At 36.0% G+C, this 23,882-nt stretch overlaps 4 protein-coding genes across 7 annotated transcripts; 1 reads left to right on the top strand and 3 right to left on the bottom strand.

Annotated features, from left to right (window-relative positions):
- Nucleotides 1-7,042: 7,042 nt before the first annotated feature.
- On the bottom strand, nucleotides 7,043-9,638 carry ccdc25 (coiled-coil domain containing 25). The gene is made up of 9 exons (XM_052586660.1): nucleotides 9,455-9,638; nucleotides 9,182-9,229; nucleotides 9,053-9,092; nucleotides 8,892-8,943; nucleotides 8,734-8,809; nucleotides 8,550-8,653; nucleotides 8,084-8,286; nucleotides 7,593-7,638; nucleotides 7,043-7,516 (listed from the first exon to the last, which is right to left on the bottom strand). The coding sequence occupies exons 1-9, from the start codon at nucleotides 9,477-9,479 to the stop codon at nucleotides 7,487-7,489; spliced, it is 624 nt and encodes a 207-aa protein (XP_052442620.1). The 5' UTR covers nucleotides 9,480-9,638; the 3' UTR covers nucleotides 7,043-7,486.
- A 259-nt stretch (nucleotides 9,639-9,897) lies between these two features.
- Nucleotides 9,898-14,498, top strand: esco2 (establishment of sister chromatid cohesion N-acetyltransferase 2). Of its 4 annotated transcripts, XM_052586658.1 has the most exons (12): nucleotides 10,117-10,187; nucleotides 10,546-10,600; nucleotides 10,712-11,433; nucleotides 11,518-11,600; nucleotides 11,690-11,768; nucleotides 12,340-12,376; nucleotides 12,612-12,753; nucleotides 12,840-12,971; nucleotides 13,049-13,138; nucleotides 13,229-13,372; nucleotides 13,693-13,877; nucleotides 13,962-14,498. In XM_052586658.1, exons 1-12 carry the CDS (start codon nucleotides 10,139-10,141, stop codon nucleotides 14,092-14,094), a joined length of 1,851 nt encoding a protein of 616 aa, XP_052442618.1. In that variant the 5' UTR covers nucleotides 10,117-10,138; the 3' UTR covers nucleotides 14,095-14,498. The 4 variants fall into 4 exon arrangements, with proteins under 4 accessions (XP_052442617.1, XP_052442618.1, XP_052442616.1 ...); XM_052586657.1 differs by lacking the exon at nucleotides 10,117-10,187 and adding an exon at nucleotides 9,898-10,054 and having other exon boundaries at nucleotides 10,712-11,600; XM_052586656.1 differs by having other exon boundaries at nucleotides 10,712-11,600; nucleotides 12,343-12,376.
- A 742-nt stretch (nucleotides 14,499-15,240) lies between these two features.
- pbk (PDZ binding kinase) lies at nucleotides 15,241-17,784 on the bottom strand. Its single transcript, XM_052586659.1, has 8 exons — nucleotides 17,651-17,784; nucleotides 17,384-17,457; nucleotides 17,165-17,258; nucleotides 16,928-17,067; nucleotides 16,665-16,834; nucleotides 16,422-16,551; nucleotides 15,769-15,957; nucleotides 15,241-15,675 (listed from the first exon to the last, which is right to left on the bottom strand). Exons 2-8 carry the CDS (start codon nucleotides 17,451-17,453, stop codon nucleotides 15,440-15,442), a joined length of 1,029 nt encoding a protein of 342 aa, XP_052442619.1. The 5' UTR covers nucleotides 17,454-17,457; nucleotides 17,651-17,784; the 3' UTR covers nucleotides 15,241-15,439.
- A 1,422-nt stretch (nucleotides 17,785-19,206) lies between these two features.
- Nucleotides 19,207-23,783, bottom strand: LOC127984242 (solute carrier family 35 member D3). Its single transcript, XM_052586802.1, has 2 exons — nucleotides 22,493-23,783; nucleotides 19,207-21,684 (listed from the first exon to the last, which is right to left on the bottom strand). Exons 1-2 carry the CDS (start codon nucleotides 22,926-22,928, stop codon nucleotides 20,855-20,857), a joined length of 1,266 nt encoding a protein of 421 aa, XP_052442762.1. The 5' UTR covers nucleotides 22,929-23,783; the 3' UTR covers nucleotides 19,207-20,854.
- Between the last annotated feature and the right edge of the window lie 99 nt (nucleotides 23,784-23,882).

Here is a 23,882-nt window from a genome sequence, read left to right as displayed (position 1 = left end):
GAAATCATTGATTTATCAGATAAAGAATTTTTGAATAAAGTCCCTGCAAGCCCATTGCCTCTGCTAAGACATTTTACACTTATCCATGTGTTATTTTCGTCAGTCAGCAGCCTTGGAATGTCAGAGTTGTTTCGTTTGAAATAATTTGTGAACTGCATGCATGAAGAAAGCCAAGGGATGTTCATCTTCCAGCCGTTTAGTCCAAGAGACTATTTGTCTAAAAGCAAGAAAGTATTTTCCAATGTAATACACACTCTTTTTCATTACTGGTTATCCAAACAGCATAATTTTATAAAGCTAAGTTAAGCTAATGCACATAAATATCTTTTTATTTGGTTTGTCCTTCTTATGCTTTAACGACAGCATGCATGATCTCCTCAGGTTTGTGTAAAACTAGCATCTGGTAAAAAAAAAAAAAAATAACAACAAGAAAACAAAATGATGACTTAAAGGGATACTCCACACCATGATGAAAATTTTGTCCTTAATCACTTACCCCCATGCCGTTCCAAACCTATAAAAGCTTTGTTTGTCTTTGGAACACAGTTACGATATTTTGGATAACCAGCAGGCTTGTGATTGTCCCACTGACTGTCATGTAAATTACACTGCCAAAGTCCAGAAAAGTATGAAAGACATCATCAGAATAGTCCATCTTCCATCAGTGGTTTGAATTTTATTAAGCGACAAGAAAACTTTTTTTATGCAATGAAAACAAAAATAATGACTTCATTCAACAATTTGTCTCCTCTGTGTCTCTCCACATCACCGTAGCACCATTTTGGAAAATATGAGCTGAAAGCAAGCAGCGTATATGGATGTGCTGATTTTGTTCAATTCAAAGTGTAAATACATGTAGAAAATGTATCCTTGTGCCATGGGTGACACAGAAGTAAGAACAGCCGTGTGGAACACTTTTTATGATGAATTCTTGCACTTTATTTTGCTTCAAAATCTCAACCACTATTCGCTGCCATTATAAAACTTGGAAGACCATGGAAATTTTTTTAATAATACTCCAATAGTTTCTGTCGGAAAGAAGAAAGTCATATTCACTTGAGCAAATAATTGTATATATTGCTCTGAAATGGCACTGCATAACAATGGGCAGTATACCCCAGCTGTTTCCCTTTTACATGCTTCGTTAACATGCCATATAAGTGTCGAACATAAAATGAAGGCAATGTCAGCTCTGCCCTCCTTTAGCTGTGGCACCTTGCATGTGTTTAAACACTTATATGGCCCCTCCTTTATTTCTCCATGTGGTTTTTGAAATATTTTGGGTGCGTCCAAAATGTTCTCCTCATACAATGATTGTAATATGATTTTCCACTGCCCCGCAGCTGTAGTAACAGCCCCTGACCTCCTTCCCAAACACTGGGGCGCCATCTGGACCCTGTTAGCTCTACTTGCCAGTCCAGTCCTGTTCCTCCCAGAGGGCTCCTCATAGGCAACCACAGATGAACAACTCAGCATGAAAGCCAAGACCCTCCTCTTCGTAACCACCCCATGCTGCCATTTTTCTCTACTTGTGCTTTGAGGACATCTCAAGGAGACTGTGACTTCTTATATGCTCATTTATATAAACTCCTCCACTGTCTCCATGCAGTCTGATGTGTGGCATTGTTTGCATTTATGGTGATTAAATGAAATGACAACTCTGACCAAAGTGTGACACAGGGCTCTTTTCTGCATGATGTTTACATTACATCACATGTTGGTTTGTTTGTCTGTGTAATTGCCTCCAGGTCGGACTGGAATAGAGGGTAATAATTGTGAATAATTCACAATTCTTCTCACTGCAGGCGCAAGCTCGCGTCTTTGGCTCTTAAATGTTTAAACTGACAAAGCTTTAAATGCATATTAACGTGTGCTATTCAGGCCTCATCTGTGCGTGCGCTTTCAGCAACTGGATGATGACAGAATAAATGACCGCTCATATTCCAGTATAATGGTTTTTTTGCAGGAAGTAATCGTGCTGCTTACTGCATATTGTGATGCCAAAACAGAATGCATTATGCATTTCAAATAATATATTATTCTAACACGGTTACATTGCATGTTTATATCAGTGTGCAGTTACATCCAAGATCAAGATATCATTTTTTCTTCTTCAATTCTGTGTGCAACAACGTTTGCAGTGCAATTAGTGAGGAAGGAGTAATTAGAAATCATATCTAATATAAGTTCTTGTCTAAGCTGAGTCCATTCTATTGTTGTCAAATCTGTTCAGCCTTCTGCAAAAAACAAAGCGGGTTAAGCTATATGACTGCATTTCTAAGGCATTCTGTACGGAGGCTGGCATGATTTCCAAACATCAGACATCCAATTTGACTATTGTTTTCAAAATTATGAGGGGATGTTTTAATGGGTCTTCTATGGTCACCCAGCACTGAGAACTTTTTATAAGCAATGTGGTTAAACAGGCAAAACAATAAAAATACAGACTGTATTGAGTCATTATAAAATACAAAACAGGCCATTGTAGCCTTTCTCTCTGCGCTATTTGAAAAGGTTCATGCAGTGAGACACTGAATCAGTTATAGAGTTGAAATGGCAACTCAGCTGAGCCACAATAAAGCAGCTTTATTTCGCAATAGATAAAAATAAACAAGCTCATTTGAACATAAAGACAATGACTTCCAGACCACAAATATGACACTGACGCCTCCCTCTGACAGCTCCTCAACCGCAGCCTCATTTTGGTGCTGAAACCGCATCCCCCTCCAATCCAGATTCCTTAATGTGTTTTGCTGTGGGTGTCATCGAGAATGCATGGGACTGTGTGCATAAAGTGCTTGATTTGCATTTGCCAATGATTTCATTGACTCAAAATGCAGATCTAAACTCATGAACTCTTCTTAAGAGAGGAAACTTTCTCCACATGAGATGTGATGTTTTATTTTGGATGCAGTGCTGATATCCTTTGCTGTCGAGCTCCACGGTTCCTCCTGGGCTTGTATTCAAAGATCCAGAATCATATGGTCAAGCTCCCAAGTGAATTTCAGAGAGTTCCAAGAGTTTTTTGGCCTGATGGTGAGCATCACATGACCTAGATTTAATGGTTCCCTCTGGTGCAATCCACACATATTCTCCAGCTTTCCACACATGCCTGACCTGTTGTGTGCATTCCCTGCAAAAATGTTTCTGAAGAAGGAATTTTTGCTTTGCCCTACTTAAGATTGTTGAACTTCTGTCTCAACTCTGCTGTGGGAATGCTGTTCTAATACTCTGAGACTTGTGTTGATATAAACAATTACAAATAACTGCTTTCCCTGCTGAAAAAAAATTCAGCTACGGTTGATTGCTATGTTTTGGAACAAGCTGGTTTCTAGCCGTGTATAATTTAAAATGTAATTTAATACAATTAATTAAATCTAAACAGAAATACAAAAGTGACAGATGCACATAACATGAAGTATGCTGCCGATGAGTCAAGCAGAAAATAAGCCTCTAACTTTACCCATGGGAAGTGATCATGTGTTCTGAAGAATGAAGCTCCATTGGGTTTTAACTACATGAATGAGGGCATCTCCTCTGCTTGAAAGATAAAGTAAATCATTTCTGTAATTATTGTCGCTTATGTGGTTGGTTTGAAATGCTTATAGGTTTTATGCAAAGATATTACTAGAAACAAGAGCTTAAACAGTTAATGCATTAATGGATCACAAATGTGGCTTGTTCACAAAGTAATCTCAAATTTGTTTTTGTTGAACTGTAGAGTGCATATTTATCGTTTCCCCTGTAGAATTCAGAAGAGCTAAATGATGTCATAATAAAAATCCAAACATGGATTATGTGAGGGTTAGATTTAGGGAAAGAGTAAAGAAAATATTATTAGATCAGTATAAAAATGACAGAAGGTGGACAATTATTTTGTTTGTGTTGTTGTTTTTAAATGTGTTTTGTATTATGGGTAATTTCGTGTCAAATAAACCAAATTTCGGAAACATTCCATGCACATTTTTTTTATTTGGTCAATATATAGAAAGTTGGAATGTGTTGCAGTATATGCCAGTGGTGACTATACAAGAGTTTCCATGCCTTTGACTCAAGAAGTATTAATGCCCTTTTACATTTTGCATCTTAAAAAACTTTTCTTTTGCCATCTTCATTTTTAAGGCACTGTATATTTCAGGTGGCATGTCAATATGGCTTCAGTAGTAAATTTGGTTCAATTTGACAAATTTTCAGTGGTCCAACCTAATATTATTAAACTTTTAAATAACAGTTTTCTATTTTATGATATCTTAAAATGTCATTTATTTCTGTGAAAACAAACCGGCCATTACTCCAGTCTTCAGTGTCACATGGTCTTTCAGAAATCATTATAATATGCTCATTTGTGAAAACCGTGAAACCTATTTTCATAATTCATTGATGAATAAAAAGTTCAAAACATTTATTTACAAAATATGTTTTGTAAGTCACTTATGAAAGAAGGTGGGAATGACAATACAATACAATGATGAGAAGGCCTGAACTTACTGAAACAGCATCTCCACTTTCTTTACAAATCAATTGAATGCTTCATCATCATGACCCTTTGACCTTTTGTGTTTTTTTCCCAGTGGTTATGAAAGCAGCACTTTATCTCATTGTTTGAGGGCTTCTCATTCCCCAACTGTGCAGGAACTGTTCAATCAGCCCCATGTGTCCTCCACATTTCCTCACATCACAGTGGCTCGTCTCCAGGCCTCTTCTTCTCTGCACCCACTTTATGACCTTGTTTGCTTTTGTTTAAGGCTCCAGCTGGCCCGGCCGGTTCGGAAGACCACAGAGGCACATCTCTTTTCATTTTGTGCAGCGGTCCACACTTCTCACTGCTTTCCTGTCCCTTTATCCACGCTCTGTCAGTGTGATTGCATGTGTGTGGTCCCGGCCAACAGTTTTGGCTGCAGTGTGTGCTAATGGCCAGTGAAGATGTGAAGTACAGCTGACAGGGTCTGGTTTGTGCCCCACCGCCACATTTAGAGACTTTTTGTTCTAAACATGAGGTTAATGGAGCAGACAGGTTATGTGTGGCAGGACCCCAGCTAACTAAGCTAACTGTGACGGCAGACGATTGGACCAAATGAGTGTTTGTTAAGGTTTCAGGAAGTTTGCTCTACTTTGTTGATGCTAACTTCAGACACGGAGCAGAAATATGTATGTCTCCAAAAGAGGGTTTTCGCATCAGTGCTTAAGAAGAACCATTTCTGACTGGTTCATAGAACAATTTTAGTGAACAATTCTTAAAAGAGATATTTTGTTCTTAGTGAGAAACCTTTATCCACTATAAAGAAACATTTCTACAATAGGAATATTCCATTGATTTTTTTAATTCTTCATGGAACCAAAGATGCCAGTAAAGAACCTTTGATTTAAAGGGTGTAGTGAAACGGATACCATTATCAATGTTTTTATTGTACCACTAAAATTGATTTGGATGGGTCTTATTTGAAAGGTATACAATAAAATAAAATAAAATAAAATCTGGCATAGATTTAAATTTTATAAACTTTAATATTAAAAATGACAATTTAATGTTTCTTGGTAGAATGTGGCAAAAACACAAAGCAGGGGTTAAAATTGTATGTAGACTTTTAGATAATCATATTACAGTAAGCACTGGTACAATTGCAATTGGAAGTTTCTAGGATGCCAGTAAGAGATTGATTAGCTGGTTCAGGTGTGCTTAATTGGGGTTAGAGTTTGGGCACCCCTGGTGTAAATACCAGGATCCTTGCTTCTAAAAACATTTCCTGTAAATTATCCTTTTTTAATTATTATTAAATCTCTGGCATAAGGGAAATGAATCAGGACATATGCAAGCCAGACTCAAACAGCTCTGACAAACAACTTTGAATTGCATGCCATTATTGAATTATTATGTTAATTTGATTAATTTGCAGTTTATTTACTTGTCTCCAAACAAAATTACACCAAAAGTGTATGTGCCTCTGTCGTGACAGTATGATTTATTCATTCAGACAATGTAACCCCAAGTTTAAATCCAATTTGCTTTTATATTCACTTTTTGTAAATGAGTCCCTGGAAAGGCCAATATTATAATAGTGCAATGCTACTGGCTTGAAAAGAATGTGACTGAATTTTTCCTATAAACAAACCAGAAACATCCCATCAGTGAAGGACATCTGAGGTGGCAGTCCAAGGTCATATTTTCCAGTCTAGCCTTGGACAGAAGACGCCGCCTTTGCAGAATAACTTCTTTCTTTTGTGTCTGTCTGTACCGCAACAAGTGTGTAAGCTCTTTAGGAGGATGTGGTCTGTCAGCAGCTTTCACTCTTAAGATACTCAATTTCTGATCGCTCAGCCACAACATACCATTGCCAATGAAATTATTGTACCACTTAATTGATTTGGATGGCTCTTATTTGATGGGTAAAAAATAAAATACAAATAATAATAAAATAAAAATAATTCTGGTACTAATTACAATTTTAGAATCTGTTTAATAAAAATAAAAAAAATATTATTTTTTGGTAGAACGTGGCAAAAATCAGACAAATCAGGGTTTTCAGCTGGATTTAGACCTATAGATTAGCAGTAAGTGTTGAAAAATTACAAATATAACCTAAATGTAACGAAAAAACTAGCGTAATCTTCAGTTGGATGATCATTATCAATTTTCTTTTTAAAGAGATTTAGACCCTGTTTTGTATCCTATTGTGGAAAATTTCTTAAATCACAGATCTGTAGAAATGAATCTCGTCTCAAGTCAAATTATATTTGTTCGATGAAATGCTGCCATCTAGTGAATCTAGATGCCTTTACCCAGTTACATTATAAACTAACCTAAAGCAGCGTATTTAATATCGGACTGAATTGAAAAATCGTCTATTTGCCTCGTCAGTAACATTTTACTACTGAAAGCCTAAACAAAGCAACAGTCACAATATAGTTCAGTACTGTCTACAGCTTTTTTATATATAGTTTAAATCATCCAGATGCCACGACTGTTCTCATATGAAACTTTTTTTTTTATGCTTTGTCCAGAGAAGAGTATTTACATGCTTTTAGAAATGTATACCAACAGAAGTGAGCCAAGAAAGTCAAAGATTTATTTAGTTTAGGACAACAAAAGAGGAAAAAAAATGCAGGCATTTGTAATTCAATTGTATCACTCCGAAAAAGGTATATCAATTACAAGCAAGTATCCCCTAAAGGTCTTGGTGTACACATCCATCAATATATATCAAATCTGTATTTCATCCAGAAACATCAGCAACAAAACTGTTTAATATACAGAATCAACAGAGATCTTCAAATTCTTCTGGTTTGTATAAGCAATCTAATCCGTTTTGTTTTTCGATATTTTACATATTTCATTTGTATTTTTAAAGAAATGACAACGCTAACTGCTTTAGAACGGTCCTGGCATTTCGCGGTATCTTATCGATGGCTTGAGTCCTTTCCTTTCACAAACAAGATATTGTAGGGGAGGATGTTTGTTCCCTTTAAATCGCAGATTCATTCCTTTTCTTTACATGAAGTCATCTGAATCATAGCCATCCTGCAGAAAAAAAAAATTCACTCATAGAAGTCATAGAAGAATTTGTGTCAATGCTCTGCAGAACAGGATGCCTTACCTCATTTGTGGTCATGTTGTCACTCTTCATGAGTGATGAATAATTCCTGCAGGAAAGTAGATGTTACAAGTAAGCACACAAAATTGATGTCTGTACCTGTAAATGATACGTCTCAAGGACTGATTCTGATGTGCAAAGGTTATTTTTATCATATTTTTATCATTTATGCATCTACAGTGGAGTCCAAAAGTCTGAGACCACGTTGAAAATATTGCATAAACACGTGAAGCGAAATGAGTTATTAAACAAATAGGAATTATGAAACACAACAGACATCACTCAAACTGTTATGCCGATAACATAATTTGTAATGCCGTTTATTTTTATCAGATTATAAAATGGATAAAATAAACACGTTTCACTAATTGTCTCAAACATTTGGATGCCCGTGCATTTATTTATTTATTTTATTTTTTAAACCATATATAAATATAAAAAATTTTGTGTTGAGGTTATAATCTGCATCACAACATTTTAACTACATGCAGCACCTTAATTCTTCCGTCTCTTTTTTCTTCTTCGTTTCCTCCTTCTCCTTTTTCTTCTGCTCTTGTAATTGAGCCTTCTTCTCGTTTCTTTCCTCTCTGTCCCGGGTCTCCTTCTCCGCAGCAAGATCAGGATACAGCTCCTCTTTTGTTTTCTCTAGTCTGTTGACGATTTCGTTGATTTTCTTTTCTACTGCCACAATTTTCACCTGTTGACATTGTACAGAAGATGGATATTTATACAGAAGCTATTTAGAAGATTTCCAAATGCAGTAGTAATACCTGAGCACCTTAAATCACATAGACTTTTTCAGACAGGCAGTAAATGGTATTTTTTGGCATAACTGACTCAGATTAGTTTGCTTTCTATAGTTTCTGTTGCATTAAAACAAGATCATCCATCCAAATAAATGATTTAGACCAGAATTGGCTGCAGTGTGAACGATATCATAGAGTTTATCTCTCCTCATACCTCCTTCTGCCGATGGAAGCCTATCTGCCCGACATCCATGTCTGCTGTTTTTTTTAGATTGGCCCATGGTGTGTAGACAACATTAATATTGTTCATTTTGCAACCTGTAAAAAAAAAATCATTTATTTATATATATATATATATTTTATAATATTTTGTTATGCTTCTTGTCAAGAAGCAGTACCTTGAATGCTGTTGTTTTTGACCAGCTGGACACAGTCGATCAGGACTTCTTTTGGTATGTCTTCTATTGTTGTACCCTTTAATTAGTGAACATAGATGTCAACATGGAAAACTATACATAAAACTGTAGGATAAAATATGAATAACCTCTTCAAATACCTTGGGCATTCTTAGATATACATGGGCAGATGAGAGTTTGTCCACATGGAACCTGAAAAACAAGACACTAATATTTCTTGTACTTGAACTAATATCAGAGCAAACCTAAAAGTGAATAATTCCTTTGTAGTGGCAAACGTTAAATAGATATTTGTTCTCACCAGATATCTTCAGGCCATCCATACTTTATAAGATCTTCATCTGTGGAAAAACAAAAACGGTTATTAATGATCTGACAAGCACATGGTGAGGGTGTTTAAAATAATATTTATAAGGAATTCAGTACTTACTTTCATGTTTATCTTTGCCCATGTATATGGTATAGGGAGGTGAGACAACTGTTAAAGAGAAGCATGTATTGCAACTTTTAACTCTTGCTTACATATTTAACCGAACCTCCAACAATATAATCTCACAATGTCAAATTACAGTATATTACAGTTTTGATCTTCTTTCTTTTGTTCTATGTTGTATATTTATAAGTAACGTCATTATAATTGTCTCGTTTTTGTTGACAACATACACACTGTTTTGCCCTGGCATTGAGAACACACGTTACTCACCGGCGCTTTTAAAGTAAAACACCATCTTTTTAGGCGAAGACGCAACCCTTGAAAAGTCTTTGTATTCAATGGATAGGTATTCAACAAAACACTAAAAGCACATCAGAGGTAAATAATCTTCTATCAGAGACACATGTCATGTGCACCATCCATTCCGACCACAACAGGAACAAGCAGCGCTGCAATGAAGTGATTCACGGTTCATTTGAATCGAATCTCGCTCGAGTTCCAAATCCGAACTGTGCTCACGTCAGCAAAAAACGTCGGTGGATTTTAATAAAATGTAACTTATATGTATGTGCAATTTATTAATTATTTAGATTCTAAATTGATTTTTAAGTAGCTAAATAGCTGCATCAATCTGAATGGGAGCTATCAGGGTTATTTGAAACAATGTGTTCGAAAGAACCGATTCGTAGAGATGAATCACACTTACCATTCCTAACCGGACGTTGTCACACGCACGCATTCGTTGTTTCCGTTTCCATGTGCGCCACAATTGACTTTGGCGCGTTGTTCAAAACAGACCGAGGGTGAAGGGAGAGTTTTGCCGCGATTATTTCACATAAAATAAATTCAGAATCGTGTTAATTTGACCTGGTAAGTGAAATACTACATATATTGTTACATTGTCAGTATCTGGACGAGGCTTGTGATGACTGCGGGATACTGCGAGTATTTTTAATGAGATGTTGGTTGGTGTCAAATAATTGGCGCCTAGAAATTTGCTGCGGTATAAATGAATAAGTATTGGACAAATATATTTACTGTATTCTTCATACTATGTACCAAGCTATATAACGTTACAGTTACCATAGCAATAAACTTGCCACAAAACACCATACAGTTTGATTCTTTTTTTAATGTCGGTTTAAAGTCACACACTATTCTCTGACGCAAATAACGAATTTTGTCGAATATCTTTTACTAAAGTCGATTGTGTTACTGTTTTTTTTTTTCTCCACATTTCTCATATATGATAAACTGGAAGCAAATTTATATTGTAAGAAATATGAGAATGTTCCAGAAATGCAATCTGTGGCGTCCTATAAAAACGTTTCATGATCTTATTCCCTGTCTTCTCATTTCAGGTAATTTGAAGATGTTATCCCGAAAAAGAAAACATGGCTCTCCTGATACCCAGAGGTATGTGATGTCATTTTGTTAGATAATGTTAATAGATATGGAAATGTACTTTGCAGTTATCACACAGATTGTGAGCCATTTCCTTCCGTTTTTTGCTTAAACCCACCACAGTAACCCATCCAAAAAACAAATTACAAACCAGCGAAAGTCTCCAAGAAGGACCGCTGGACAAAAAGAAAACATTCCCATCGCACTGGCATCACCCCAAAAGATTCTCAGTACTCCTAAGAAGATGCCGAGGATCTCTTCACTAGAATCTCCTCCAAAGCGGATCTCTCCACGAAAAACCGTACTGGGAGCGGGATCCTTCTACAGCAAGCAGAAACCTCTTTATCTCACACCTCTGGAAAGAAAGCTGTTAAAGGAAACCAAGACCCCACTGTCAGTACCTATTAAAGAACCATCACACCTCCCTTTAAATGCTGTTAAAAAACCAGTGAAGAAGGTTCAAAAGAAAGGCACCGGCGCAGGCCCACAGTCTAACCTAAAAGGCTACTTCGCTGCTAAACTCAAAGGGAAAAATCCCTCAGACACACAAACAGATCAGTTGTTGAAGGCCACGTTAGCTCCGATTTCATTTAGCAGTATGAAACCCAAGAGTAAACCCAAGCTGCTTGTTGGAGCAGCTTTCTTCAGCACTGGAAAAAAGCCCACTTCAATGTTCAAAAGGTCTGCACAGAACACAAAGCCTAAACAACCCTCAACCTACGAGAAACCCAACTCTCAGAAACCCATGAAAGAGAAGGAAGCGCTGACAGCACCAGGAGAACGTTCCCCAGTCCGCCGAGCCATTTTCTTAAAAAAACACCCGAAAGCAGAAACCACAGCAACAGGTACCACTGATAAAGATGGTGAGGGCAGTGAATCAACGCAAGTGACGTTGAGCTCTAAACAGATGTCCCCTCACATCCTGGCAGATCTACATGGAATTACCAAAGAGTTAAAGGTGGTTTTAAGGAGATCCGTTAGTCCCAATGGATCCAGTAAAGTGGGTAGCCAGGTAAAATTTAACTCTTCAGTCATTTGCTAATAACTTTATTAAATCTAAAGCTCTCATCATCTTTTTCTCAAACTGAAAATGTTTTCCAGGACTCGCCCACAAAAACGGATTCAGTGTTTGATGTGAGTGACATACCGCCACAGGACAACAACAGCTCTCTTTATGAAGGTAAATAAACATCATTTTCTATAAATACTTTATTTAAAAAGTTAATATAATTTTTTTATGTTATAGATATGAAAGTGTTTGTTATATATTATTATCTTATATGTAAGATATATATTTTATAAATCAAAATTATTGTAATTTCGCCAGTTATTAAATGGGATGTTTAATGTGTTTTATATAATTTCTGTTTTGAAAATCCGGAGTCTGAGGGTGCAAACTAAATCTTGAGAAAATCGCTGTTTAATTTTTCCAAATGAAGTCCTTAGCAATGCATATTACTAATCAAAAATTTTAGTTTTGACATTAACGGTAAGAAATTTACAAAATATCTTCATGGAACATGATCTTTACTTAATATCCTAAAGGTTTTCGGCATAAAATAAAAATCTATAATTTTAACCCATACAATGTATTGTTGGCTATTTCTACAAGTATTCCTGTGCTACTTAAGACAGGTTTGTTGTCCAGGGTAACATATAGATTTTGTATATTGTATATAGTGAGTGTGTGTGTGTGTGTGTGTGTGTGTGTGTGTGTGTGTGTATATATTATACTTATTGCTCTCTTTCAGAAGAGTCATCTGTGTATCCCATCTTTGGTAGTAAGAGGTAAGACATCATACTTTTTTTCTAATGCAACTGTGGAAAAATACTGGGGGAAAAAAGCAAAGTCATGATTACATTACAGTGGGGGAAAAAATGCAGTTTGAAAAGAACACCACCTTAAGGCTAGATTGAATTAATGACTCAGTGTGTGTGCCAGCAAGTTTATATTCAGTCTTTTAACAATTTGTCATGACCCATGTAGAGCTGGTTAATCAGTTGTTCTCATCTTTTGTTTTAGATCTCAGAAAAAAGGGATTTTGTCATCACCGCTGAACACAAGCACTCCTTCCGCATTGACTGGTACTCCTGCTCTTAAGGCCAAAGAGAGGACTGCCTTGAGAAGAGAGATGAAGAGGCAGACAGATAATCAGCTCATAATTGTGAGTAACATGTTAAGAAGTTGAACAGAAATAAATCGCTGTTTCTTTTCCACCTCTTCTTGATGGTTTATGTGTCTGGTATTTAGGATGCCGGTCAGAAGCAGTTTGGTGCCACCACATGTGGGTCCTGTGGGATGCTGTACAGTACAGATAGTCCTGAGGACAACTTCCAGCACACACAGTTCCATCAGCGCTTCTTGGACACCATTAAATTTGTGGTGAGCTGTCATGAAGTTGTCATCAAATGCAGCTCAACAGTTCTGCTGGAATTTCACATCATTTTGTTAATTTTTAGGGCTGGAAAAAAGAGAGGGTTGTGGCTGAATTCTGGGATGGAAAGATTATTCTTGTTCTTCCTGATGATCCTAAGTATGCCACAAAAAAGGTATGCTGGCAGTGATTGATTTATAACTTAAACATTTGCTCTGTCCAGCTAAATCTCTGGTGTTTCCTAACCAACGCTGCATTGTTTTAGGCAGAGGATGTGAGACGGATTGCAGACAGTGAATTGGGCTTTCAGCAGATCACTCTCAGTAGCCCGAGCTCGGCTAAAACCTACCTGTTCATTAACAGTGACAGGATGGTGGTGGGATGCCTGGTGGCCGAGAACATTAGACAGGTGGCCGTTTAACAAAACATTTCTATCATTTGGCTTTTGTTCAATATCATTGCCATTCTGAGCTATAAAGTAAGGTATACAGTGATTTAGCAGTCTTAAAAGGTCTTAATTTCTCCTCTCCACAAACTAAGGCCTCAAATAGCTGTTTTAAATATGCATAATACATAATGTCATGAAATTTAATGTTACATGCAAATAATTTTCCTCCAACTCAAATTTTCTTTCCTTGGTCTTAAAAAGTTTTTCAATTTATGTTCATAAAACCTGCAGAAACCCTGAAGAGATCTTGCTAACCCTTGATTGTACCCAATGTTATACAGGCTTTTCGGGTGCTGGAGCAGCAAGAGAAACCCAAAGACATGAACAAGGAGGATTTCATGGAGCACCACAGAGCCTGGTGCTGCTCTACTGTGTCAGAAAAAGCCATCTGTGGTGTTAGTCGCATCTGGGTTTTCAGTCTGATGAGGAGGAAGGGAATCGCCACTCGCCTTCTGGACACTGTCAGGTACTAAACATTTTCAGTGCATTAACAAAAAAATGTGCATACATTAGTTTGTGTATATAAAACTGTTGTTTCTTACTGATTCAGGACCACTTTCATGTACGGGAGCCACCTGACCAAAGAGGAAATCGCCTTCTCTGACCCGACTCCTGAAGGAAAGCTGTTCGCTACAAAGTACTGCGAGACACCAACGTTCCTGGTGTATAACTTCATCAGTTAAAGAAAAACATTTCTTGTAGAATCCTGTAGGACTGCATTTGTGAATGCTTTGAGTTTTTAATAGATTAAAAAAAAAATTAGATGTTTAAATGAAGTTCAGTCTAATATTATAAATCTCATGCAGTGATCCAGATTTGTTCAGGAGAGTTTCAGGTTTTACTGTTTTGTATAGATTGATGGATTGTCTTTGACAATGAGTTCATGAATCAGTATTTAAGACGATTTACATTAGCACAAATGCAAGCTCTGTTAACCCATTAACTACCACAACTTAAAAGTTCCGGTTCGGAAAAGTTGACTCAGAATTGCCTTGAAGTTGGTTGTAAAATGAACAAGAACTTTCAATTCAACTGATCTTTGCTTTTGACTTTGTATATATTTTTAAATAAATTGTACTTAATCAAATATTTTGTGTTGTCTTTGTGTAAATCCCTCTGTCACAGTGAGTTTGAAAAATCTTTTTGGCATGAAGTGTTTTGGCTGTTTGCAGTAGCATTTGCACATGGGTGTTTTTAAAAGAGGGTTAGTCATTGAATGCTGTTTACATAAACCTTTAATCAATAGCTTGTAGAGTGTGTACATATAAAGATAAGATATAGATTATTAAGGTTTATAGTTTGAATAAATTCTCTTTTAAGTTTTCCGTTTGTAATAAAATTTTTGGCTTCAATTTGTATCTTGTATTTAATCTCATAACATTTTAAATACAAACATTTCTAATTACACTTTGAAAAAGTTTGAGATAAATAATTTATGAGAAACTTACCAGACTTTCTGTAATTAAGTCATGAGGTTAATCACAAATATTTCATTTTGACAGCCATTGATTTTCCTATTTACATATCTAACAATCGGTTGATAACAGGAGGTGGAAATTCTATATTTTTTTTTTGAGATTTAACATTTTTCACAGTACAACTGACCCATGCAATAATATACACATCCATGGCATCACAAAGCTTTGAAAACCTTTAGTTTAGAATATATCCTGTTATACATGTTAGATAATTACTTTTATTAGTCAGCTATTTTGTCAGTGAGAACTTGTAAACTTTCCATCCAGTAAGGATTGTAAAATTAAAATTATATTCAAGTTAAGACAAGACATTCGTTTAGCATTGGTGCTGATTTTATACAAAGACCATGGTTAAAAAAAGAACTTTTAATCAAAATAGCACTGCAACAACTACTGTGTTTAGAATCTCTCTAAAAGTCAATAGAGTGCATAGGAAAAGATTTAACATGACAACAGAAAAGTATTTACAATGTGAAAATGCAGCAGCTCACAAAGTAAAATTATAGACAGAACAGTAACCAGACCCAACAGGCAAACCTACAGTGAACATTTAATCAATTACAATGATGTCACTGCTTCTGTCACAAAGCTGGGTGTTTGATTCCAGCACCTGAACAATGTGAGCTGCAGAAGGTCTTTTATGAGGGTCTTCCTCTGTACAGAGACAGAAGAGCTCCACCATCCTCTGATAAGCCCCTCCGAGAGTGGCTGCGTCCAAAGCAGGTCGAGTTCCCAGTCTCTCATAATACGCATCTTCATCAAAATCATCCTCATCAAAGGTATCATCTAAAAAAAAATAAAAACAAGAAAAGAGTCATGAGGCACTTAAAAACTAAATATATTCACTATAAGCTATGGATAAAGTCATAGTTATTTTACCATCATCATCGTCGTCATCATCACCCTCAGTGTCCAGTATCTCCAGGTGAGGAACAGAAAGTGTCATCATCTCCCACAGAGTGAGTCCATATGCAAAGATATCAGATTTGTCTGTGATAATTCCCTCCTCCAAAGCTTCCTTAGGCTTCCACGGCTCTGTCCCTATATAGTGGGCCTTCGGATCACTCACTGGAGAGATTTGAAAAATATCACAACACTGACAAACATGTTGTACACAGCATCTGATAGTTTAAATGTTATTATAAAGTAAAAGGCTTTTCTAAATATAATCAACCTTCAGGTTATGGTACATTTGTCTAGTTGCTTTTTTTTCTCTCCAAGTAAGAAGAGTTTTCCACACATAATATATATATATTTTTTTTTTGCTGTACAAAAAATAAATTCAAACAAAAACAAATATGCAAACTTGGTTCAGGTAAACAAGGTTCAGCAGAAAAAAACCCCCGGATGTTTCAGACTATTATTTCATATGTCAGACTTCATAGGATTAATAGAGTGGCTCTCAAATGATGGGTCATCATTCAAAACGATAAAAAAAAAAAAAATAGGAAAAAAATGAAAAACTAGTAAAAAGTAAAAGAATATGATTAAAGCAAGGAAAAATAATGCTAAAATATAAAATCTTTTCATACCCTGCATGTTTTCATCCAGTGGCAGTGACACACCAACATCACAGATTTTGATGCTTTCAAAGTCGCCCTTGATAACAACATTGCATGACTTCATGTCTCCATGCAAAAGCTTTTTCTCATTGTGCAAATACTGAGGAAAAAAAAAAACACATATGTAGGAGCCTGAGATTATGTAATAACAGCGACATTTAAAGATGGGGAAAAGCAGTAACAGCACATTTCTGCCTGATTTAACAATCAGACCTGTAAACCCCGTGCGACATGAAGAGCCACTTTTTCAATAGTGGCCACTGGAAATGCCTGCAGACCCTCCTCTCTCCTCTTCTCAATGAGGTCATTCAGAGACTGCTCTCCACCGTACTCCATCGCCAAACACTTAGAGCCGTCCTTTGCTGTGGTAAAAGCTCTGAACCCTTAAAAAACACACAGGAAATAAATCATTTAAAGACACATTTGTCTTATAATATTCACATTAACCATTATAATGTAGTACTAGACATATTTACCAACAATATTGGGGTGGTGCAGGTCTTTTAAGATCTTTGCCTCCTCGCACAGACGCTTCTGATAAACGGTCATTTGACCATTTGCACATTTGCTGTTGATCTTCTTAATGGCCCATGGTGAATGAGTGTGCTTACCCATCCTGATGTAAATAGTGGCATAGAGGTTTCAACTTTTTCTTTGCACTATCATGGTGAAGGTAGTACAAACATGCATCAGATATATGTAAGGTTACGTACCTGTTCATGAGATAGACACTGACTCCAGTCCCACAACCCAGCTTCTTCATGAAGGGAGAGGCAGGAATGGTGACTGGGGTTCCACATGCACTGACTGATAACAACACGTTAATAATAATAACAACCACATTTTGGTCCAAGATCTTGATAATGAGAAAGTCAAATAATGAGAAAGTCAATGTAGTGTGATACATATCAGACATTTAAAGATCATTTTACCTGGACTTTTCACTTTTGCAGGCTTGCAAGGTGTTTTAAAAGCACTGGGTGATTCTTTGTTGGCCTCCATTTCTCTAAAATTAAACAATAAAAGATTGTAATATTTTTGTTTACACTGACTCTGTCACAATCCAAAACGACAAACGTAACAAACAACTTTAATCACGCTGTACACAACCGATTAAACTAAATATCAAACGACAATTCATAATGTGTTATATGACATATATAGATAATGTAAATAATTTGAATTAACACTTAACTTACATGACATAAGAACTTCAGAGATGGTGAAATACGCGCTCGGATTTGAAAATCACCGGTTAGACGTCAAATGTACGTAAAGCTAAGCTACAGCGTCCGTCGAGGGACATAACTGACTGCGTGCGTTTTCGTTTTTTTATTCAGTTCCGTCTCCAGTGTTACCCAACATTTGTTAATCTATTAACTTTAAAACATCGCTATAACATTTTTCACACTAAATCGATACATTAAAATATAATAATATATTGTATGATTGTTAATAATAATTACATTACAATAACAAAACATATAAATAATTTGTTAAAATAAATCTCAAATAAAATATACATATTCGATTAAAAATAATAAAATGAAATAAGTCAAAGCTGAGGCACTAAAATTACAAAATAAAAAAAACAATAAATGAAACATAAATAGTAATATTCAAATGATTAAATAAAATCATATTTGAAAATTACAAAACTTAATGAAATAAAATGAAAAACAAAGAAAAGAAAAAACTAATTCAAAATATTAAGAAAATTATTATATTATATAAACAATACTAAAATAAAACTGTCTCTTTTAATAACGAGTTTCCCGTGTCAAAAGTAGAAAATTGAATTGTTTTTTTTAAGGTAGACTACTGAAATATTTATGTATTTTTAAACATATAGGCTGTTTGATGTGCATAGATGTTTGGTCTATTAAGCATTATATAATATATGTTACTTCACTGTAGTGTTGTGTAAAAAAGAAGAAAAACCGCCAATATAACATAAACAAGTGAAAAATACTTACCTATGTCCAGTAGATGGCATCATGTAGGCCTAAGCATGGGAGTTGCTGAATGATATTGTTGGGTTTGTGAAAATATTTCTTAAATGTCCTGTTGTGCCAAAGGCAAGTAGATAACCAAGTGGCCCGTGTCCTAGCAAGCTTTTATTTATTTATTTATTTTAGTGCTTTACTGCAGTTTACTGCTTTTGTGTTTTAGATACTCAGCTGGGCAGAGAGAGAGAGAGAGAGAGAGAGAGAGAGAGAGAGAGACAGAGGAAAGCCTGTTTAAAGTCAAAGACATCCTCTCCAGTCCGATTAAGTAAAGATATGCCAATCCAAGATTTAAATGTTCTGATTAGGCTAAAGGATGAAGAAAAAACAAATAAAACAATAATGTATGCCTAAATATAAAATATAATGCATTTTTTATTACTGTGATACTGAATGTTTGGGTAAGAAATCAGCTGTTGCCATTAATCTAAAGAACAACTTTTCCTGGAAATATCTGTTTGACCATTTCATATTAAATCAAACAGTCAATAAATCATAGGCTATTAAGAATGGGAACATAAAACAAACAAACGAATGCTTCATGAAAAGCCATGTGATCATCACAAAACATAACATCTTTTCCACACATGGCTTCAAGCATGACATTAACTTTTTAAACGTTTGGCTCTAAGGGCTTGTGCTATTGTCTGGCAAATTGTCTTTCGTATATGCCTTGAGCAAAATGAAGGAGATAATACTCCATGCTGTGCCATCTATTATAACTGAAACATCATAACAAAAGCACCTGGTACTCATGAGAAGTTTATTTGCTTTTACTTGTTCATTGTCAGGCAAAGATAATTTTAAATGGAAAACCATGGGGAGTGTAACATGAATGTTCCCTGAATAGTAGGCTAAACCTCTGTTGCTGTAGTGCAACAACAAATAATACTGTTCAGAGAGGTCTAAAGTTTAGTTCAAGTCTAGTTTACATTTATTCATAAAGATGCTTTTTGCCTGAGAATAATGAATGCCGCTAACAAACCAAAAAATTAGGATTTGAAAGGCAATTTAAATACATTATCCTGGTGTTAAAGAAAAAAAAATTGCTGAATTTACCCCAAGGTCTTCCAAGATGCAAATTAGTTTCTTAGAAAGATGCAACTTTTCACTTCACAAAATAATTACTTTATGGACTGGAGTTTGTGAATTATTGTGGTGTTTTTATCAGATTTTTGGCCTCTCATTCAGACGGCACCCATTCACTACATATAAAGGATGCACTGGTGAACAAATTATGTAATGCTAAATGTCTCCAAATTTGATCAAATGAAAAAACTAACTCATTTACATCTTGGATGGTCTGAAACGGAGTAAATATTCAGCAAATAGTCATTTTGGCTAAACTATAGCTTTAAAATGATGTAGGACTTCTATATTTAGAAATACATGTCAGTATGTTTTGCATTTAAAGTAGTCTAGCAATGCCTAAAGAATCAGTTTTGATAATGGTCTACTTTTACTGAAAAGAACCCACTCAAATGCATCAAACATTTGGTAAAGTCAGCTAACATAAGCTCGACAGACATTCCCTTTAATTGTGAGATTTTAAAACTGATCAACAAATGGCAAGTTTGTGTAAAAGTGTTTGTAAAAGTAAAAAAAAAATGATGTCCCAAAACCCAAAACACTACAATATATTTGATAATTTGTTTGGATGTGATGAGATCCCCATAAGACTTCTACTTGTCTCTCGATTGGTGGGCATTATTAAAGATGATACACAAAGATCAGAATTTTGATGTAAAATCAGTTTCAATTAATTGTTCATATTACATGCAAATGGGATATTTCAATCACTCCTATTCAAGATTTGCATTCGTAGACAAACCACAGAAAATATACAGGCACAGACACTGCGTGCATAGAAACATAAATAATCATTCAAAATAAATTTAAAGGGATAGTCCACCCAGAAATAAAAATTCTGTCATCATTTACTGACCCTCATGACATTACAAACACACACAAAAAGAAAAAGACATTTTGAAGAATTTTTTTGACTTCCACTGTTGTCCACATAATGGAAGTTAATGGGAACTGAACAAAGAAAATCATATGATATGAATATTAATAAATGAAGGTAGAATTGTCATTTTTTAGTAGACCAGCTCTATTAAGATATTAGATTTTTTCCCCCAAAGTAATTTTAAACCGATTCGCAAATGAAAGGATATTTTATTTTTAGGCAATAAATTGGCACATCTGTTATTGGGGATTCCTCAATTTCATATAGTTATACTCCCTCTAATATACAAACAGACTATACCTTTTTATAAAAAATAAATGTTTTTCATAAAATGACGTTCAGAAGAGAAAAAGCCAAACATTGTTCACATCATCAGTTCAACAATACTTAAACTTAACATGCACTTCTTTCAAGCATAAAACCAATCATCAAGGACTTTGAACCTCCATGTTGTCAAGTAAAGTGTCTTTCTTAAAGAACTTTAAGGTATGAATGGTTTTCCAGACCCCTACGTAACTGTCGCTCAGAGATTGTCTCGTAGGATCGTCCGTCGGGATCCCCGGTCTTTCTAATTCTATGGACTCTGCCACTTTATTCTCACGAATAGAACCCTGGTCATTGCCGTCAACTGATGCTGTCAGGCTGCCATTGGGAACACTCTCCAGATTATTTGGAAGAGTTTCCATATCTCCATCAGGCTTGGCTGGTTCCACATAAGGTTCTCCTGGAAGTTCTTCATCCTTAGCAGACTCATCCATATCCTGGTAGGCTAACTTCTTTTTGGTTTCGTGATACTTCACCGCACAGTAAGTGATGGAGCCGATGGTGTTCACTACCACGCCTACCACAAACAGTTTGGTTGGCATTACATCACTGAAGGCAAACATGCCCACAGTGATAGTAGCTATACTCTTGACCACCCCCACAAAACTGGTGGTGACGGCCGAGTTGATATAGGTACAGTGCAGTGTGGTGAAGTTCATCGCACAGCCAATGAGAATGCAGATGCAGAAGATGCCTGTGATATACGGGTTCTTCCAACCTTCATATGTCCACATGTTAATGGCGTCCATGCTTACAATGGAACAGATGAAGAGAACGGGAGAGGCCACCACTGCAATGGTGTACTGGGCTGTGAGCGGCCCATAATCACTGTCTGCACTCGCTTTTTGGATGAGCACCAAGTAGGAGGCGTGGACGATCACAGCTAAAATGCCAGTCACGTAGCCGAAGGGGTCACCTGTTAGATCTCCAGCACCTGCACAAAAACAAGTTAAACAGAGACTGCGCCAAATATGATTTATGGCCATTATCAAATGAAACTCTGTATGAGAGCCATGTTTCATGGAGACATGACATGCATAGTCCAGAATATCAAAATAACATGTTTAAGTATCATACAGTTGGGCAAGATTTGGCTACCTTAGTTAGGCTACTTTTATTTGCATAATTTGCTTTTATTTTCAGAAGCAGTTTAAAACACATTATGAGCATAATATAATTATATGCACACTACTGTGCATAAAATAAGTGACAAATAGGAAGATAGAGAAAAAGAAGGACATCTGCATCGGGAAGACTTAATGGAGGACTAGAGATCAAACCGGGGCAAGTTGTCCCAATGGCGTCTTGGCTAAAGTTTTTTTTCGATTTGTTGGATTAATCTAGTTCAAAACCTTTTTAAATTTATAAAATCTATAATTAAAACTAAAAGAAAAATATCAAAATATCTTTGCAGCACAACACTACAATAAAATACGATTATAATGAAGTTTGTATTCAAATGCTAAACTGTGTTCGCAGGAGTAGGTTTAATTTATTGTCAATAAAAGCCACATATGTGTTAAATGTATTGATTACAGCATTTGTTTTTACCAAATAATAAACCGATTAATTTTCCTCTGGAAATAGCGATAAAAATGTTCATAGGTATTCTTTGAAGCTATGTGTCCACAGAAATTGATTTTAATAAATGTTAACTGGAGTGAAAAGTGCGATTAGGCTACTACCTAATGATGAAGTAAAAAACTATTATGTTATTTAAAAATGACCCAAAATATTCTTACCAGCCATTGCTGCTCCTCCAGTGGTGATGAGAACAGCAGTTATTACCCCAGCTGATGGGATCCCGTTCTTCAGTACACACACTCCAATCCCGAGCGTTACCAATGGCAAACATCGCTTAAACACAACATACATGGGTAAACTCAATCCCCTGAGAGACCAGAGGGTTAACGTGGACTGCAAAGTTGCCAAAATACAGACACTTGCAAAAACTTTGACTAACTGGAAGCTGAAGGGTGGTATATCTATTTTGCCCAGTCTCCTCAGCACCTCTAATGTGAGAGCCGCAGTGCCGCTGGTTAGAAACTGAATTAAAGTCAGATACGTAAAGCTGTAGGTCGTAATGAGGAATTTTAACAAAATATTCAGCGATCCCGAAAAAAATCCATGCGCAACGGCCACCGAGATGCCCAGCAAACGTCCTTTGCAAACTTCCATGTCTTTCCTCGTAGACTGGGGGTTCCCGGCGTCTCCGTGTTACGCACTGAGCTCCGAGTCCACTGCTGAATATTCACGTCCACTCTCCTCTCGTGCGTAATTCACGCAACACGAGCGCTGCTGAATGAATGCGACGCGCTGCAGCTCCGACCCTCTCTTTCTTTGTACACTGATCGAACTGCAGCCAATCCATTTACTTTGAAGCAGGCATACTTTACTTTTATTTCTCCTCCGAGGTAGTTCACAGTTAGAAACAATACTAGACTAGATGCGCGCAATTTAGTCTGTAAACCAATAGCACCAATTTTAAACCTCCCAAATAAAAATAAAGGCTAGCCGACTCTTGTATCAATACAGACTATATGCTTTTAAGAAAAAAACATTTCCAGTCAGAATTATGTTAGATTAGGGCCTCTGGTGGTTAAAAAATATGCCAGCTAAAAAAAGCTGGAGAACAGAACGAGGTAACAGCCCACAGCTTTATCTTTCATTTGTCTCTCTTATTTAACCCAGACGAATTAATTGGTTAAATATGTGTTTTTTTTTTTTTTCACGTCTATAATTTTCTGTAGCAACTCCTTGAAAGTCATAGTATAACTGGAACTGCTATACCCCTTTAACTCTATAGAAAATATAATCATTATCCTTTCAGTCCCAATTCGCGTTTCCAAAGTTTGTTTACAGTTTTAAAGGCTTCATATCAGTTCTGGTGATTCAAGGTCATCTGGCTCACAAAAACAAGCCACTGGAAAATCCCTGACAGCCACTATACAATTTAGTCTATATGAATGCATAATATATAGGATAGTATATAGAAAATGTTACATCAATATGATATTCATTTATATATCGAAAAACCATAATTTATTCCCTCGCTGTACAGGTTATACAAGCACAGTACTTATTCATAACATTATACTATGCTTAAACCTTTAAAAAATGTAAAACCAAGTG

This window comes from Carassius gibelio, chromosome B20, assembly GCF_023724105.1.
Source record: "Carassius gibelio isolate Cgi1373 ecotype wild population from Czech Republic chromosome B20, carGib1.2-hapl.c, whole genome shotgun sequence".
Lineage (NCBI taxonomy): Eukaryota > Metazoa > Chordata > Actinopteri > Cypriniformes > Cyprinidae > Carassius > Carassius gibelio.
Note: the sequence above shows the minus strand (reverse complement) of the source record. Positions and strands in the feature narration are given on the sequence as shown.

Excerpts from the sequence above, each read along its gene's own strand:
- ccdc25 (XM_052586660.1), bottom strand. The coding sequence starts at position 9,479 with ATGGTGTTTTACTTTAAAAGCGCCG. Across the intron at positions 9,230-9,454 it reads GTTTTACTTTAAAAGCGCCG|TTGTCTCACCTCCCTATACC; the intron begins GTGAGTAACGTG and ends TCTCTTTAACAG. Across the intron at positions 7,639-8,083 it reads AAAGAGACGGAAGAATTAAG|GAATTATTCATCACTCATGA; the intron begins GTGCTGCATGTA and ends ACTTTCCTGCAG.
- esco2 (XM_052586655.1), top strand. The coding sequence starts at position 10,139 with ATGAGATGTTGGTTGGTGTCAAATAATTGGCGCCTAGAAATTTGCTGC. Across the intron at positions 10,188-10,545 it reads GCGCCTAGAAATTTGCTGCG|GTAATTTGAAGATGTTATCC; the intron begins GTATAAATGAAT and ends TTCTCATTTCAG. Across the intron at positions 12,377-12,611 it reads CCCATCTTTGGTAGTAAGAG|ATCTCAGAAAAAAGGGATTT; the intron begins GTAAGACATCAT and ends CTTTTGTTTTAG.
- pbk (XM_052586659.1), bottom strand. The coding sequence starts at position 17,453 with ATGGAGGCCAACAAAGAATCACCCAGTGCTTTTAAAACACCTTGCAAG. Across the intron at positions 17,068-17,164 it reads AGTGTCTATCTCATGAACAG|GATGGGTAAGCACACTCATT; the intron begins GTACGTAACCTT and ends TATTTACATCAG. Across the intron at positions 15,676-15,768 it reads TGATGACGACGATGATGATG|ATGATACCTTTGATGAGGAT; the intron begins GTAAAATAACTA and ends ATTTTTTTTTAG.
- LOC127984242 (XM_052586802.1), bottom strand. The coding sequence starts at position 22,928 with ATGGAAGTTTGCAAAGGACGTTTGCTGGGCATCTCGGTGGCCGTTGCG. Across the intron at positions 21,685-22,492 it reads TGGAGGAGCAGCAATGGCTG|GTGCTGGAGATCTAACAGGT; the intron begins GTAAGAATATTT and ends GTTTTTGTGCAG.